The 15,231-nt window shown below is 37.2% G+C and overlaps 1 protein-coding gene across 2 annotated transcripts in view; it reads left to right on the top strand.

Moving 5' to 3' along the window:
- Cbl (Cbl proto-oncogene) overlaps positions 1-15,231 on the top strand; it is a 69,505-nt gene that overhangs the window by 36,920 nt on the left and 17,354 nt on the right. For both annotated transcript variants that reach the window (XM_015489741.2, XM_048795753.1), the window contains exons 2-10: positions 1,467-1,613; positions 3,105-3,261; positions 4,198-4,319; positions 5,294-5,431; positions 6,454-6,541; positions 6,813-6,944; positions 7,281-7,484; positions 14,609-14,740; positions 14,829-15,206. In XM_015489741.2, the coding sequence (XP_015345227.2) occupies positions 1,467-1,613; positions 3,105-3,261; positions 4,198-4,319; positions 5,294-5,431; positions 6,454-6,541; positions 6,813-6,944; positions 7,281-7,484; positions 14,609-14,740; positions 14,829-15,206 (1,498 nt within the window). The remainder of the gene's footprint in view (positions 1-1,466; positions 1,614-3,104; positions 3,262-4,197; positions 4,320-5,293; positions 5,432-6,453; positions 6,542-6,812; positions 6,945-7,280; positions 7,485-14,608; positions 14,741-14,828; positions 15,207-15,231) is intronic.

Genomic DNA, 15,231 nt, shown 5'->3' with positions numbered 1-15,231 from the left:
AATAATGGATAGCTGGTTTGCTGTGTAAGAGTACCCAAAGCCTCTGTGTCTGATTCTGAATGATAGCAGCATTAAAGATAGCATGCACCACCATGCCTATAATCTCAGCCACTCAAGAGACTGAGGCAGGAGGATCACGAGTTCAAACCCAGCCTCAGCAACTTAGTGAGGCTCTAAGCAACTCAGCAAGACCTTGTCTCTAATAAAAGATATAAAAGGGCTGGGGATATGACTCAGTGGTTAAGCACCCCTGGCTTCAATCCCTGATACCAAACTCCCTACCCACCCTCAAAAAAAAAAAAAAAAAGCCCAGAATAAAAGATAAACTGATCATAGTATACATCTGAAAGTAAAAACATTATCTGTTAAATTGCAGCATCTTTGCAGCAATTGTAATTATATCCATTAAATAGGGGTTATTAGAACAAAGTTGACCAATTGTAATTGTTTACAACACTGGTAGCATATGCATTTATGTAGGAATTTTCGTGCGGTTTGGATATTAGCATTTCATTTTTCATAAAGGAAGAGGAGTGGTTTATCTCTTCAGAATCTGACTTAATGGAAACATTTGTCAGGTCTGGACATTTAATATTTCTTTAGATCAAGATTTTTAAATTTATCTTCAATTTGGGTGAGTTATGAATATGTTTTTTAGAAATTCAAAATATCTCATATAAAGCAGGAAATAATACATTTTGCTTTTTTAACATTTCCTTTCTTCTGTGGTTGAATGGTTAGAGCTGTGCACAAGTTCTTGTCTGTCAAATTAAAAAGCAAATTTACTCACGTTAGTTTATAATTTAGTTATTAGGTCTCATTAGTTTAAGATTCAAAACTGGGGGCTGGGGATGTGGCTCAAGCGGTAGCGCGCTTGCCTGGCATGCGTGCGGCCCGGGTTTGATCCTCAGCACCACATACAAACAAAGATGTTGTGTCCGCCGATAACTAAAAAAAATAAATATTAAGAAAAAAAAAAAGATTCAAAACTGTAGGATATGTGACTATGACTGCCCCCCTTCTTTACTATATAACATCTTTGGGCAGTTAAGAGGAAGCCTAGTAAATGCAGCACTCTTCTATTATATTTGCATCTTTCACTGATGTTAAAGCAAAAACATTGAAGCCCTTTGTTCAATAAGGATATAACAGAATATTTAAGATTACCAGTACACATTCCATCCTTTCTTCTATAGTTTTGTATATCTTTGAAGAATATTGATCAGAAAGTATATTTGAAAAGTTTCTTTTTAATTTTATTATATTTATTTATTTGTTTTTTGTAGTGCTGGAGATCAAATCCAGGACCTTACATGTGCTAGGGAAGTGTTTCATCACTAAGTTACACCCCCAGCCCTTTTTTATTTTAATGTTCATGTTAATTAGATCTCTTCTATAAGGAATTCAGTGCATTTAAAATAAAAATAATTTATGAGTTTAATTATTTTACTTCTGATCATTTATAGGCGAAACCTAACCAAACTGTCCCTGATCTTCAGCCACATGCTGGCAGAACTAAAAGGCATCTTTCCAAGTGGACTTTTTCAAGGAGATACATTTCGGATTACTAAAGCAGATGCTGCAGAATTCTGGAGAAAAGCTTTTGGGGAAAAGTAAGTCTCAAAATAGTAAATATGAATTATGAAAAACTGAAACTTATGAAGTTTTTGTTTACTGTTTTACTAATGAAATATTTAATATGTGAAAGAACTTTGAAAAAAAATATGTATACTTACTTCCTACTTTTGATCACTATTATTTGCCCTAATCATTTTTTTTTAAAGAAACAAAACTTTCACTTGAAACCTATGCTTTATGATTGATCAGTTCTGCTATTAGTGACATTTACATTTCAAATTATTTGCTCTTGTAAACAATGCTTCAATAAGCATTATCTAAGTTTCTTCAACCAAGATACCAGTTTATGTTTCTATAAGTAGTATGTCAGAGTTCTAGGGCTGGGAGTATAGCTCAGTGGTAGAGTGCTTGCCTAGTTTATGTGAGGTCCTGGGTTTGATTCTTAGCACCGGTAAAAATAAAAATAGAAATTATTTTATACATAAAATATAGACTAGTTCATAATTTTAAAGGCCTAGTTGGGGGGTTAAAGGTGTAGCTAAGTGGTAGGGTACATGTATGTGTGAGATACGGTGTTCAATCCCCAGTATTCCGCCTGCTGCCCCATAAAAAGCCTAGTTGAAGAAGATGGGTAGAAATGTTGATTTATTCCTTTAACTCAGTAACTGCATTGAAAAAGACTTTAAGATGTTTTTTGGTCTCTTATTTTCAGACAGGTGAATATGTAAACTTTGCAAAAGCAATAAGACTGTATTTATTTAAAGATCTTAAGAACAGAAATTCATAATATCTCTTGTTAGCCTTATCTGGGGTTTAATCACTCTTAGTTTAAATAATTTCTTCATTTCTGTCAGAATTCTGTTCTTTCAGTACCATAAGCCTATTTCCTCCTATATACCTTGATAATGTGGATTCCTTAGAGAATATAGAATGTTTTACATGTTTTTAAAACGTTAGTTTAGCCAGACACATTGGCACAGACCTATAATGCCAGCAACTCCATGAGACTGAGGCAGGAGGATTGCAAGTTCAAGGCCAGCCCCGGCATTTTAACAAGGCCCTTGGTAACTTAATGAGCTCCTGTCTCAAACTAAAAAAGAGAGCTGGGGATATCACTCAGTGGTAAAACATCCCTGAGTTCAATCTCCATTACCAAAAAAGGAAAAAAAAAAGAAGGTAGTTTAAATACAAGCTTCTAAATAGTAAAGGTCTGGCCAGTAATTACATTTATTATATTAAAAGGATAATCTCTTTTCTCTTCTTTTGTTTCTCTAATAGAGTAGATGTACCAAGAACGATGAGAAAAAGGAATTAATTTGTGCCATTCTGTAAAAGAATAGTGGAAAAAAACTTGTTACTAATTTACTCATTAGAGAGTTAAATATTCCTTTTTCCTGTTCTACTCTCAATCTAAAATATAACTCAAAGAATTGATACTGAGAGCTTAATGGGGCTTTTATTTTCCTTGATTATAGCAGTATCTGTTATCTCAAAATGCTTTCTCTTTCACCCCACCCCCACCACAGGACAATAGTCCCTTGGAAGAGCTTCCGACAGGCCCTACATGAAGTGCATCCCATCAGTTCTGGGCTGGAGGCCATGGCTCTGAAATCCACTATTGATCTCACCTGCAATGATTATATTTCAGTTTTTGAATTTGACATCTTTACACGACTCTTTCAGGTAGGATACTAAAACATACACTAATCTTGCTGTTTCTTTTCTGAAGATAAACCTTTTTTAAAATAAAAAATAAAATTTGGGGCTTTGTCTATTAAAGTGTTTTAATGCATTTAGAAACTATAAGCAGGGGCTGGGGATGTGGCTCAAGCGGTAGCGCACTCGCCTGGCATGCGTGCGGCCTGGGTTCGATCCTCAGCACCACATACAAACAAAGATGTCGTGTCCGCCGAAAACTAAAAAGAAACATTAAAAAAATTCTCTCTCTCTTTAAAAAAAAAAAAAAAGAAAGAAAAGAAACTATAAGCAAATAAATTAAAACCACCATGTATCATACACACACACACATTAATTACTATACAACCTACTTTATTCCCTCAGATCTTTCTTATTGAATATTCTTTTGTATCACTTTAATGGTTATAGAAGTCCCAGAACATGGATGTATTTGTTTAGTACTCTGTTACTGGGCATTTGTGTTATATTTCCAACTTTTCTTCTATTGTTTCCAAATTCTTTACTTTTAATATCAATGTTTCAGAAAGAACTCATATCTTTCTCCTAAAATAATGTTTTCTCCGGTGCGTGTATGTCAACTTGCGTAAGTATTTATTTGGAACTTACTGATTGCACATGAAGGCCCTATTCTATTTTCCTGACTTTTGTTTCTTGGTTAACCTCACTACTGGTAGTTAGAATTGCTTTACAATTTCTTAAGTTTCATTTTGTATAGTTAAATTTCTCCCTATAAGCATATATTCTTCTTAGCATTTCAAGGTTTTAGTGTCCCAAACATTTGTCTTCTTCAAAATTGACAACATAATTGAGACTTTGTGACCTTGAATTAAAAATTTATAATTGAGAATTGAAGTTATTGTTCTATATTCTGAGAATAGTTGTGTGTCTGAAGAGTCTGTGATTAATCTCTTGTTTCTTTAGCCCTGGTCCTCCTTGCTCAGAAATTGGAACAGTCTTGCTGTAACTCATCCTGGTTACATGGCTTTCCTGACATATGATGAAGTGAAAGCTCGGCTCCAGAAATTCATTCACAAACCTGGCAGGTCAGTGTCATGAAGCAAAGAGGTTTATTCTCAAATTTTTCTCTTATGACTTCTAGAATAGAAGAAACTTGATCTTGTTTTAGTTCACCAGTGGCCAAGATTCTGCAATAGGATTCATTCTGCTGGAATTGGCTTGCTTACATCCTATGATTTGATCAGTGTTTTCAAGCCATTCAAGAATAGGGTGTAGGGCCAGGGGCACCACCATAAGCTCAGCTATATAGTGAGATCCTGTCTCAAACTAAAAAATGGAAAGGACTAAGGATATAGCCCAATGGTAAAGTATCCTGTTTCCATCCCCAATACCAAAAGACAAAAAAAATGGGGGTTGAGATGGCCTTTTTTCTGGTCTGGAGTTATTGCTATTTGTTTTCTATAAATGTTATTTGGAGCTAAGTACTGAACTCAAATCCTCAAGTATGCACATACCTTCCCACTGAAATATATCTCCAGCCCCCTGAACATATACACACTCCCCCCACCCCCTTTTTGGCAGTACTGGGTTTGGGGCAGAGATGGAGTGGGGGAGGTTTGACTCTTTACCACTGAGCTACATCCCCAGCCCTTTTTTCATATTTTGAGACAGGGTCTCACTAAGTTACCCAGGCTGACCTCAAATGTGTGATCCTCCTGTCTCAGCCTCCCAAGTAGCTGGGATTATAGGCATGTGTCACGGCACCAGGCTTAGAGAGTTGTCTCTCCCTACCCTAGTACTGGTTTTTCAACATAGGGATGCTCTACCACTAAGCTACATTCCCAGCCCTTATTTTATTTTTTATTTTGAGACAGTGGTAGAGGCTGACCTCACACCTGTAGTCCTGCCTCAGCCTCCTAAATAGCTGGGATTATAGGCATGCACCAACTTTCCCTACTGAAAAGTTATTCTTGATGGTCTTTTTGAATTTTGTCTCTAACTTGCATTCCACCCTAATACCAGAGTATATGTTAAAACTTCTATTAATCTCTCTCCTCAGTTACATCTTCCGGTTAAGCTGTACTCGTCTGGGTCAGTGGGCTATTGGGTATGTTACTGCTGATGGGAATATTCTCCAGACAATCCCTCACAATAAACCTCTCTTCCAAGCACTGATTGATGGCTTCAGGGAAGGCTTGTGAGTACTCACTGATTAATATCTCCTAGAGTCTAGGAACTTAGGGACTGTAATTTTATCATAAATGACATATTAAGATTCAGGAAACATTAGCAAGTTATGTTGATTTGTCCTTCAAATTCTGTAGACTTTTGTTTTTTATTTGATAGGGATTCCATAAGTGAAATTGTCTTTCTCTGTTGCTTCAGTTATTATTATTTGTCTTTCTCCTTTTCCAAATATTAGCTTACCTGCAAATCTGCACTAGATTTGAAAATACAAAATTAGCAGGAAATTTTATCAGTTTCTTGACAGCCAAAATTAAAGTGACTAGATGTTCCCAATGAGAGTAGGCAGGCTTCAGTGGCCTATATCTGTCTTCATCTTAATTTCATTTTGACTCAGCAGCTTTTCTTCAGGCTTTGACTTTTGCTAGTAAGTTCTTGTTCCAGAATTGCTATTCCTTTGGAATCAAAGTACTTATCAGTAAGTTTTAAAAATACTAATTCTTTTTTTTTTTTTAAATATATTTTAGTTGTAGATGGACACAGTACCTTTATTTTATTTATTTTATATGTGGTGCTGAGAATTGAACCCAGTGCCTCACACATGCTAGGCAAGCTCTCTACCACTGAGCCACAACCCCAGCCCTAAAAATACTAATTCTTGACCATGTATTGCCTTCTATAGTTGGATTGAGTAGCCCCAAATTTCAGAGCAGTTTGATTCTAGAAGCTCCCAGGTTGATGATCTTAAGTGTCTTAATTTGTTTCTTGTTACATTCCTTTTAAATACATGTCTCCATTTGTTCAACCTGTACATAGAAATACTTGAGGTCTTTTTTTTTTAAATTTATATCTTTAGGCTACCCATTGATTAAAATAGGGATTGGAAAGCTATGGCCTATATGGACCAACTATTTTGGTATAGTCTGCAAGCCAAGATAGTTCTTTTTTAAAGTATGTTTGATATCATTTGTGTATATTAACCAGCACTGACAATTGACTTCAGTAAAACCACAAGGCTGGTTACTCTTTTTGCAGCTATTTGTTTCCTGATGGACGAAATCAGAATCCCGACCTGACGGGCTTATGTGAACCAACTCCCCAAGATCATATCAAAGTGACCCAGGTGAATTATGCTTTGTATTATAACCATATCACTGGAGCCAAGCTTTTGGATACTGTTTACAGAAAATATAAGTTATTGGAATGTTTTAATTTTAAAACATTAACTGGATTAATGAATTTATGTGTGAGTGGTTTCTTCTTTAAATTGTGCAGCTTTAAATGGGACCCAAGATTAGATGTTTCTGATATAAATAAGTCTTTACATTTTTTGTTTATGTTTATAGTTACTGTCATTCAGTCAACAAATAATCTCTTTATTTTTTTAATCAAAGGAACAATATGAATTATACTGTGAGATGGGCTCTACATTCCAACTGTGTAAAATATGTGCTGAAAATGATAAAGATGTAAAGATTGAGCCCTGTGGACACCTCATGTGCACATCATGTCTTACATCGTGGCAGGTATAGATCCAAACCATGCATTTTCTCTGCTTTGTAATTACTCTGAAGAATTGGGTTTTATATATCCTTTATAGATACAAAGGGTGGGCTTACTTTGTGGGCTAGGCCTAAATTTTAAATCCATCCATCCATCCACTCTTCCTTCCTTTCTTCCTCCTTCTTCCTGTACTGAAGATTAAACTCAGGGCTTTGCAAATGCTAAGCATGTGTACTTTCACTGATCTATACACTGAACCATTTGATTTCATCTTTATGTCTAGGAAATAAATTTACTAGTAGAAAAATGTATTAAATACTTTTAGATGCATTCATTACTAACTTTTGCTTTCTCTGTAGGAATCAGAAGGTCAGGGCTGTCCATTCTGCCGATGTGAAATTAAAGGTACTGAGCCCATTGTGGTAGATCCGTTTGATCCTAGAGGAAGTGGCAGCCTATTGAGGCAAGGAGCAGAAGGAGCTCCCTCCCCAAATTATGATGATGATGATGATGAACGAGCTGATGATTCTCTGTTCATGATGAAGGAATTGGCAGGTGCCAAGGTAAGACTACAATTTCAAAGACTAGCAAGTATCATTATGAACTATTTTCTACAGCCAAGGAGCACTTTATGACATCCAAACTACAAAAGGGCACTAATAGCTGATATTTATTGAGCTCTTGCTGTAAGATACAGTGTTAAGCATTTTACTTATTTTAACTCATAATCTTTACAACAACCCTCTGAGACTATTGTTATCCTCATTTAACAATGAACCATTTGAGCCATAGAGAGAGAGAGGAATTTGCGAAGGATCACACAGCTAGTTTGGAGCTGCCAGACTAGCTTTAAGGCCCATATTCTTACTATATGTATCTGAGGGACTGGGTTTTAACACATATATCTTGGTGGAGAAATGGGGAAGGAAATAAAGAACTAAACCCTATTTTATATGCTACTGTGACTAGTACATGATTTTGTTTTTGTTTTTTCCTTCTATGAAGGAATCTTGTCATTTGAAAGTCAGTTAAGTTGGATAAGAAATAAAATGAGACAGTAATCAGATGGTTGGTAGGAAGTGCTATACCTTGTGCCCTGTAGAAGCTAAACAAACTGGAAAGGCTCTAGTAAAGATTAAAAAAAAAAAAAATGAAGGTAAAGAAAGGATGTGATCAAATGCTATTTCCTCAGACAGGTAGGGTACAACAGGGGTTTACTCATTAAATCTTAGAAGTAAGACAGTTCTTGAAGATTTTAGTAAGTAAAATTTTCTTTAGTAAATAAAAATTCTTTAGTAAATAAAACAATGGGGGGGCTGGGGATGTGGCTCAAGCGGTAGCGCGCTTGCCTGACATGCGTGCGGCCCGGGTTCGATCCTCAGCACCACATACAAAGATGTTGTGTCCGCCGAAAACTAAAAAATAAACATTAAAAATTTAAAAAAAATAAAAAAATAAAAAAAATAAAACAATGGGTTAATGATATGCTGTAGAGTCTATACTTTAGAATGCTATGTACTCATGGGATACATTTCTGTGATACAAAAAGCTTTCTTTTATATCAGCACATGACTACCTGATGCAAAATAGGTGCTTGATAAACATCCTGGAAGAGTGAATTTTATCTCCCCTTATTTCAGTTTCTCACCATCTTCTATCCTTCCTGATACGAAGTCATTGATCTACAACACAGATCTGATCACCTCATCCCTTGACTTCACACTGTTTGATGTCTTCTCATTTCTTAACAACACCTTTATTTATTTATATTTATGTGGTGCTGAGGATCGAACCCAGAGCCTCCCACATGCTAGGTGAGCACTCTACTACTGAGCCACAAACCCAGCCCGACTTCTCATTTCTTAATGAGTGAAGTGTGTTCTCCTTTCTAGGTACCTGACCTTGATAATTTCTTTCCTCTTTATTCTTTGTGGTCCAGCAAGGCTAACCCATTAGAATTTCTCTCTGCTTTATCTTGGCAATTTCTGTGTAATTTAAAGTATTTTGCATTGTAAAATCTCAGAAGTGAAGAGCCATCGTTTTTTGTTTGTTTTTATTTTTATTTTTTTTTTTTGTGGTCCTGGAGATTGAATCTAAAGGCCCTCTGCCGTGGAGCCATCTCTCCAGCCCTTTTTGTTTTATATTATGAGACCTGGTCTCACTAAAGTTGTCAAAGTGACCTCCAGCTTGGGATCCTCTAGCTTAAGCCTCCTAGGTCACTGGGTTTCAGGTGTATGCCACCATGCCTGGCATGGTATCTTATTTTTAATTAGCTACTAAAGAGTTGAACAAATATTAATTACTTTCAGTGTTTGACTATAATTGATATTACATCAAGCAGAATTGGATGAATTTATCAATAGTAGATCAATAGTGAGTAATGGGAAATCTGGGCTTTCGAGTGATATATTCTTGGTATTTTGAAGGTGACAGTAGCCTTGGTCCATCACAAGACTTTGTCAAGATTTAAAGAGATTCCTTGACCCCTCATGCATTTTTTCATAGAATACTACCTGTTTATTCATTAAAAGCTTACTGGCAGACAGGGAAGGTGGCACATGCCTGTAATCCCTGGGGCTCAGGAGGCTAAGGCAGGAGGATTGCAAGTTCAAATCTAGCCTCAGCAATTTAGCAAGACCCTGTTTCAAAATCAAAAATAAAATGGGCTGAATCAATAAATGGAGTGGACTCAAACTAAAAAGTTTCTTCTCAGCAAAAGAAACAAATCTGTGAGGTAAATAGAGAGCCTACATCTTGGGAGCAAATCTTTACCCCTCACACATCAATAGAGCACTAGTCTCTAGGGTATATAAAGAACTCAAAAAGCTAAACACCAAAAAAAAAAACAAAAACAAATAACCCAGTCAATAAATGGGCCAAGGACCTGAAGAGACACTTCTCAGAAGATGATGTACAATCAATCAACAAATAACATGAAAAAATGTGATGACTAGGAATTAGAGAAATGCAAATCAAAAGCACTGTAAGATTTCATCTCACTGCAGTCAGAATGGCAGCTATTATGCATTCAAACAGTAATAAGTATTGGCAAGGATATAGGGGAAAAGGCACACTCATACATTGCTGGAGGGACTACAAATTGGTGCAGCCAATATGGAAAGCAGTATGGAAATTTCTTGGAAAATTAGGAATGGAACCACCATTTGACCCAGCTATCCCTCTCCTCAGTCTATACCCAAAGGACTTAAAAACAGCATACTACAGGGACACAGCCACATCAATGTTTATAGCAGCACAATTCACAATAGCTAAACTGTGGAACCAACCTAGAAGCCCTTCAGTAGATGAATGAATTTTTTTTTTAAAATGTGGCATATATACACAGTGGAATATTACTCAGCAATAAAAGAGAATAAAATCATGGCATTTGCAGGTAAATGGATGGAGTTAGAGAAGATAATGCTAAGTGAAGTTAGCCAATCCCCCAAAAAACAAATGCTGAATTTTTTTTTTTTTTTAATATAAGGAGACTGATTCATAGTGGGATAGGGAGTGGGAACATGGGAGGAATAGATGAACTCTAGATAGGGAAGAGAGGGGGCATGGGTTTATTAATGATGGTGGAATGTGATGATCATTATTATCCAAAGTACAGATATGAAAACACAAATTGGTATGAATATACTGTGTACACAACCAGAGATATGAAAAATTGTGCTCTATATGTGTAATATGAATTGTAATGCATTCTGCTGTCATGTAAATAAAAAATACTATAAATAAATAAATAGTGGGCTAGGGATTTGGCTCGGTGGTTAAGCACCCCTGGGTTCAATCCCTGATACCACAAAAAAAAAAATAAAGAGGTATATTTATGTATTATTTGAAATTAAAAATGCCCTTTTTTTCTTCATGGAATTATTATAGACAGGTAACAACACTCATTGTGGAGAAACAGACCTTCCCATTTATTATTGAGATGGGTACAGTTACTTCCATCTCTTCTTTTTTTTTTTCTTTTTTAAATATTTTTTTAATTGTTGATGGACCTTTATTTTATTTATTTGTATGTGGTGCTGAGAATTGACTCCAGCGCATCACGCATGCTAGGCAAGCATTCTACCCCTGAGCCACAACCCCAGCCCCTAGTTCCATCTTTTTGATTGACAGTTTAATATCTATTAAAATTTAATGTTTGACTTGAGCTGGGTATGGTAGTATATGCCTGTAATCCCAGTGACTCAGGAAGCTGAGGCAGGAGGGTTCTAAATTCAAGGCCAGCCTCAACAATTTAGCCTGAGTTTAATTTCTTGCAGTTATGAGATTAAGAGCCCATGTTCTTTGGTGGTTTTCAGCTAATGAAAACCATTGCCACATTCTAGGGTCTAGCCACATTCCTTGGCTTTGGGACCCTTTTATCCCTTTTTCAGACCTTTTTGAGGACTGCTTTTAATAATGATTTGTGGGCTTAGCTTGGGCCCACCTAGATAACTTAAGATATTTCTCCCATGTTGACATTCAAATCCTTAATCAAGGAAATTTCTTTTGTCAAGTTAAGGTCATATATTCACAGGTTGTGGGGATTAGGGGAATCATTGTTCTGCCCACCATATAATGCAATGCTCTGAAGAATGAGTTCCATTTACTCAAGTGGAAAACTGTTTAATGTGCATTAAGTTTTAAAAGCACCTATAGACTTGTGATGTAGCTCAGTGTTAGCACTTGCCTAGAATGTGAAAAGCCTTGAGTTCCATCCCCAGCACAGCTAAATAAACCTTTAAAAAAAAAAAAGACGAAGAAGAAGAAGAGAGGAGGGCAACTATATGTACTAGGTATAATATGATCTCATTTCTCTGGAAATTTTTACTGATAAATTTTTTTTAATATACTGTTTTAGTCAGCTTTTTTATTGTGACTGAAAGACCTGGAAAGAACACAATTAGAGGAGGAGAAGTTTATTTTGGGGCTCATGGTTTCAGAGGTGTTAGTCCATAGATGGCTGACTTCAATTCCTCAGGGCCCAAGGCAGGGCAGAACATCATGGTGGAAGAATGCGGTGGAAGGGGCTGGGGATATGGCTCAAGCGGTAGCGCGCTTGCCTGGCATGCGTGCGGCCCGGGTTCGATCCTCAGTACCACATACAAAGATGTTGTGTCTGCCAAAAACTTAAAAATAATTATTAAAAAATTATCTCTCTCTCCCTCTCTCTTTAAAAAAAAAAAAAAGAATGTGGTGGAGGAAAAGTGGCTCAAGACATCTTACCAAGAAACAGAGAGAGAAAGGAAGGGAGGGAGGGAGAGGCGCAGGCAGGGCAGAACATCATGGTGGAAGAGTGTGGTAGAGGAAAGCATCTCAAGACATCACACCAGGAAGCGGGGAGTGGGTGGGGGGAGATGCTCCACTCTTCAGGGATAAAATATATGCCCCAAAGGAATGCCTCCAATGACCTGCCTCCTCCAACCACACTTTACCTGCCTATAGTTAACGCCCATTTAATCCCCCTCAGGAGCATTGATTAGGTTAAAACTCTCATAACCCAAACATTTACCTCTATGATTTCTTGCGTTGTCTCACACAAGAGCTCTTTAGGGACATTTAATATCTAAACTGTAACATAAACATAGGGAAAAAATTGGATGACTACACACCAAATTACTGTTATTTCTGAGGATAGAAGTTCTAAGTAGTATAATTTTGTGGAATACAGTATTTGCAATTTTTTACAATTAGCAAATGTTAGTTTTGCAATGTGTTTGTTGTCTAGATAAGTAATTTACTGTAAAGTGCTGAATAGGACCAGAAAGCTAGAACAAGGCTCTTAAAGAGTAGAAGACTTTATTTGGGAATAGAATATAGAGGCAGGTGAAACACTGTTCAACACAAGGGAGACAGTGAACTTTATTCAAAATTGTTACGTATATAATCTTTAAGTAAATAACCGTTTTGTTGAAGAAAAAAGAAATGAACATTTTCCCCCTAGCTGTGTAGAAATTCAAATAGAGAAGAAACAGCCTCATGTATGGATTGTCATTTGACTATTCCATAATTCAGTCTCTTCTTAAGGGACATGTTGATTCTAGGCTCCTACATACGGGCATATTTTGCAATCTGTCTGTAGGGTAAATTTCTAAAAGTGGAACTGCTGGATAAAAGAAGGTGTAGAGCAGGGTACACTGGTACACACTTGTAATCTCAGCTGCTCCTGAGGCAGAAGGATCACAAGTTTGAGGGCTAGCCTGGGCAGCTTTGCTCTCTCCAAAATAAAACAAAAAAAGAAGGACTGGGGATATAGCTCAGAACTAGAATACTCCTGGGTTCAGTCTCCAAGACCTCCCATCTCCCACAAAAAAAAAAAACAGGTATGTATATTTAAACTCTATGATAGAGGAGAGGGATGTAATCAGGGGAGGGGCACCTGGGTATTTCATAAAATCAGTGGTATTTTATTTCTCAACTGAATGGTAGTTATGTGGGTATTTTTATTTTTTGTACCTTGTGATTCATTGTAGACTTTATGAATAAAATCTTTGAGTGAAAGTAATTAACTTTTGGGGTAGATTTTTAAAATTTATCCCAATTTGTCCCAAAGTCATTCCTAAAGATGTATGAAAATATGAAAGTGCCTGTTTCTCCGCATCCTGATGGTAGTTTGTTATAATTTGTGGTGTGTGTGTGTATATGTGTGGTGGAACTGGGTTATCTCTACCACTGAGTTACATCCCCAGCCCTTTTTTATTTTTGAGACATGATCTTGCTGAGTTGCTGAGGGTCTCACTAAATTGCTGAGACTGACGTCGAAATTTAGATCCTCCTGACTCAACCTCCTCAGTCACTGGAATTACAGGCAACACACCACTGTACCCAACTCCTGTCTCCCCATTTCTGAACCATATACTTGTATTACTTTCTCTTGATTATTATCTGTTCACCCCAGATGAACAGAGGAGAAGGACATAATATCTCTCATTATGTCCCTCCTTTCTACTCCATAACCACTTACTCTAGTTGTTTGAATAGGTTATTTGAAGGGTTTTGCCTAAATCAGTATTCAGTGTCTAAATGATTTTGCTCCCTATTGGTGCCAGTTAGTATGCTATACTGTAATTACTTTTGCTTTCTTATACAACCTTCTGCTTTTCCTGGAATAATTCATTTTTATTCCCCTACTTTTCAGTTTGTACCTGTCACTACCAAGGCATACCATGCTTTCAGGAATCCCCTCAGTAAGACTATGATGTAAATTCTAGTAGTCTGCTGTATATAGTAGATAGTATAGTACAGTATACTGATACATATGGTATCCCTGTTCCCAGGGCCTCACACATGCTAGACAAACACTTTCCCTCTGAGTACTCTACCCCTAGCCCTATCCTTTTCTTTTTATATGGGTTCCAGTTTTAATCTCCAAGGATTAAGAGATAGAAAATTGTAGTTTTTTTTAAATTAATAATAAGCTAGGAAGGTTTCTGTAACACTGTCTTTCTAGATGGATTTGCTTGTAGTTTTGCCATCTGCATGGTATTTCTGTGATTGAGAGTGCCCTCTTGTGATACAAAAAGTAGTTCTGGACATGTTAGAATCTCAGGAAGTTTCTGAGTTGTGAAGAGAGGTTTGTGTGATCCTAAGCTTAAGTCTGCCCCATTGGTTATTATATTACATAGTCACATAATATTTACCATCTTGGTTCCCTGAAAAAGACTAAACTGTTAAATTTCAATGGTTCTAGGTGGAACGTCCTCCTTCTCCATTCTCTATGGCTCCACAAGCTTCCCTTCCCCCAGTGCCACCACGACTTGACCTTCTGCAACAGCGAGTATCTGTTCCTTCAAGTACTTCTGGTCTGGGAACTGCTTCTAAGGTAAAGCATTATCCATTTCTATAGTTTTCTGATTCTTTATTGTGCATTAGTGGGTTTTGATTGATTTGCTTCTGTTTTGCTTCCACAGGCTGTTTCTGGCTCCCTTCACAAGGACAAACCATTGCCAATACCTCCCACACTTCGAGATCTTCCCCCACCACCTCCTCCAGACCGGCCATATTCTGTTGGAGCAGAGGCCCGGCCTCAGAGACGCCCCCTGCCTTGTACACCAGGCGACTGTCCATCCAGAGACAAACTGCCCCCTGTCCCCTCTAGCCGCCTTGGGGACTCATGGCTACCCCGACCAATCCCCAAAGTACCAGTAGCTACTCCGAGCCCTAGTGACCCCTGGACAGGAAGAGAATTAACCAACCGGCACTCACTTCCATTTTCTTTGCCATCACAAATGGAGGCCAGAGCAGATGGACCTAGGCTTGGAAGCACATTCAGTCTGGATACCTCCATGGTGAGCCCTAGTTTTATTTAGCCTA

Source organism: Marmota marmota, unplaced genomic scaffold (genome assembly GCF_001458135.2).
Source record: "Marmota marmota marmota unplaced genomic scaffold, marMar, whole genome shotgun sequence".
In the NCBI taxonomy this organism is placed as follows: domain Eukaryota; kingdom Metazoa; phylum Chordata; class Mammalia; order Rodentia; family Sciuridae; genus Marmota; species Marmota marmota.
This window is presented reverse-complemented; position numbering and strand designations above follow the sequence as displayed.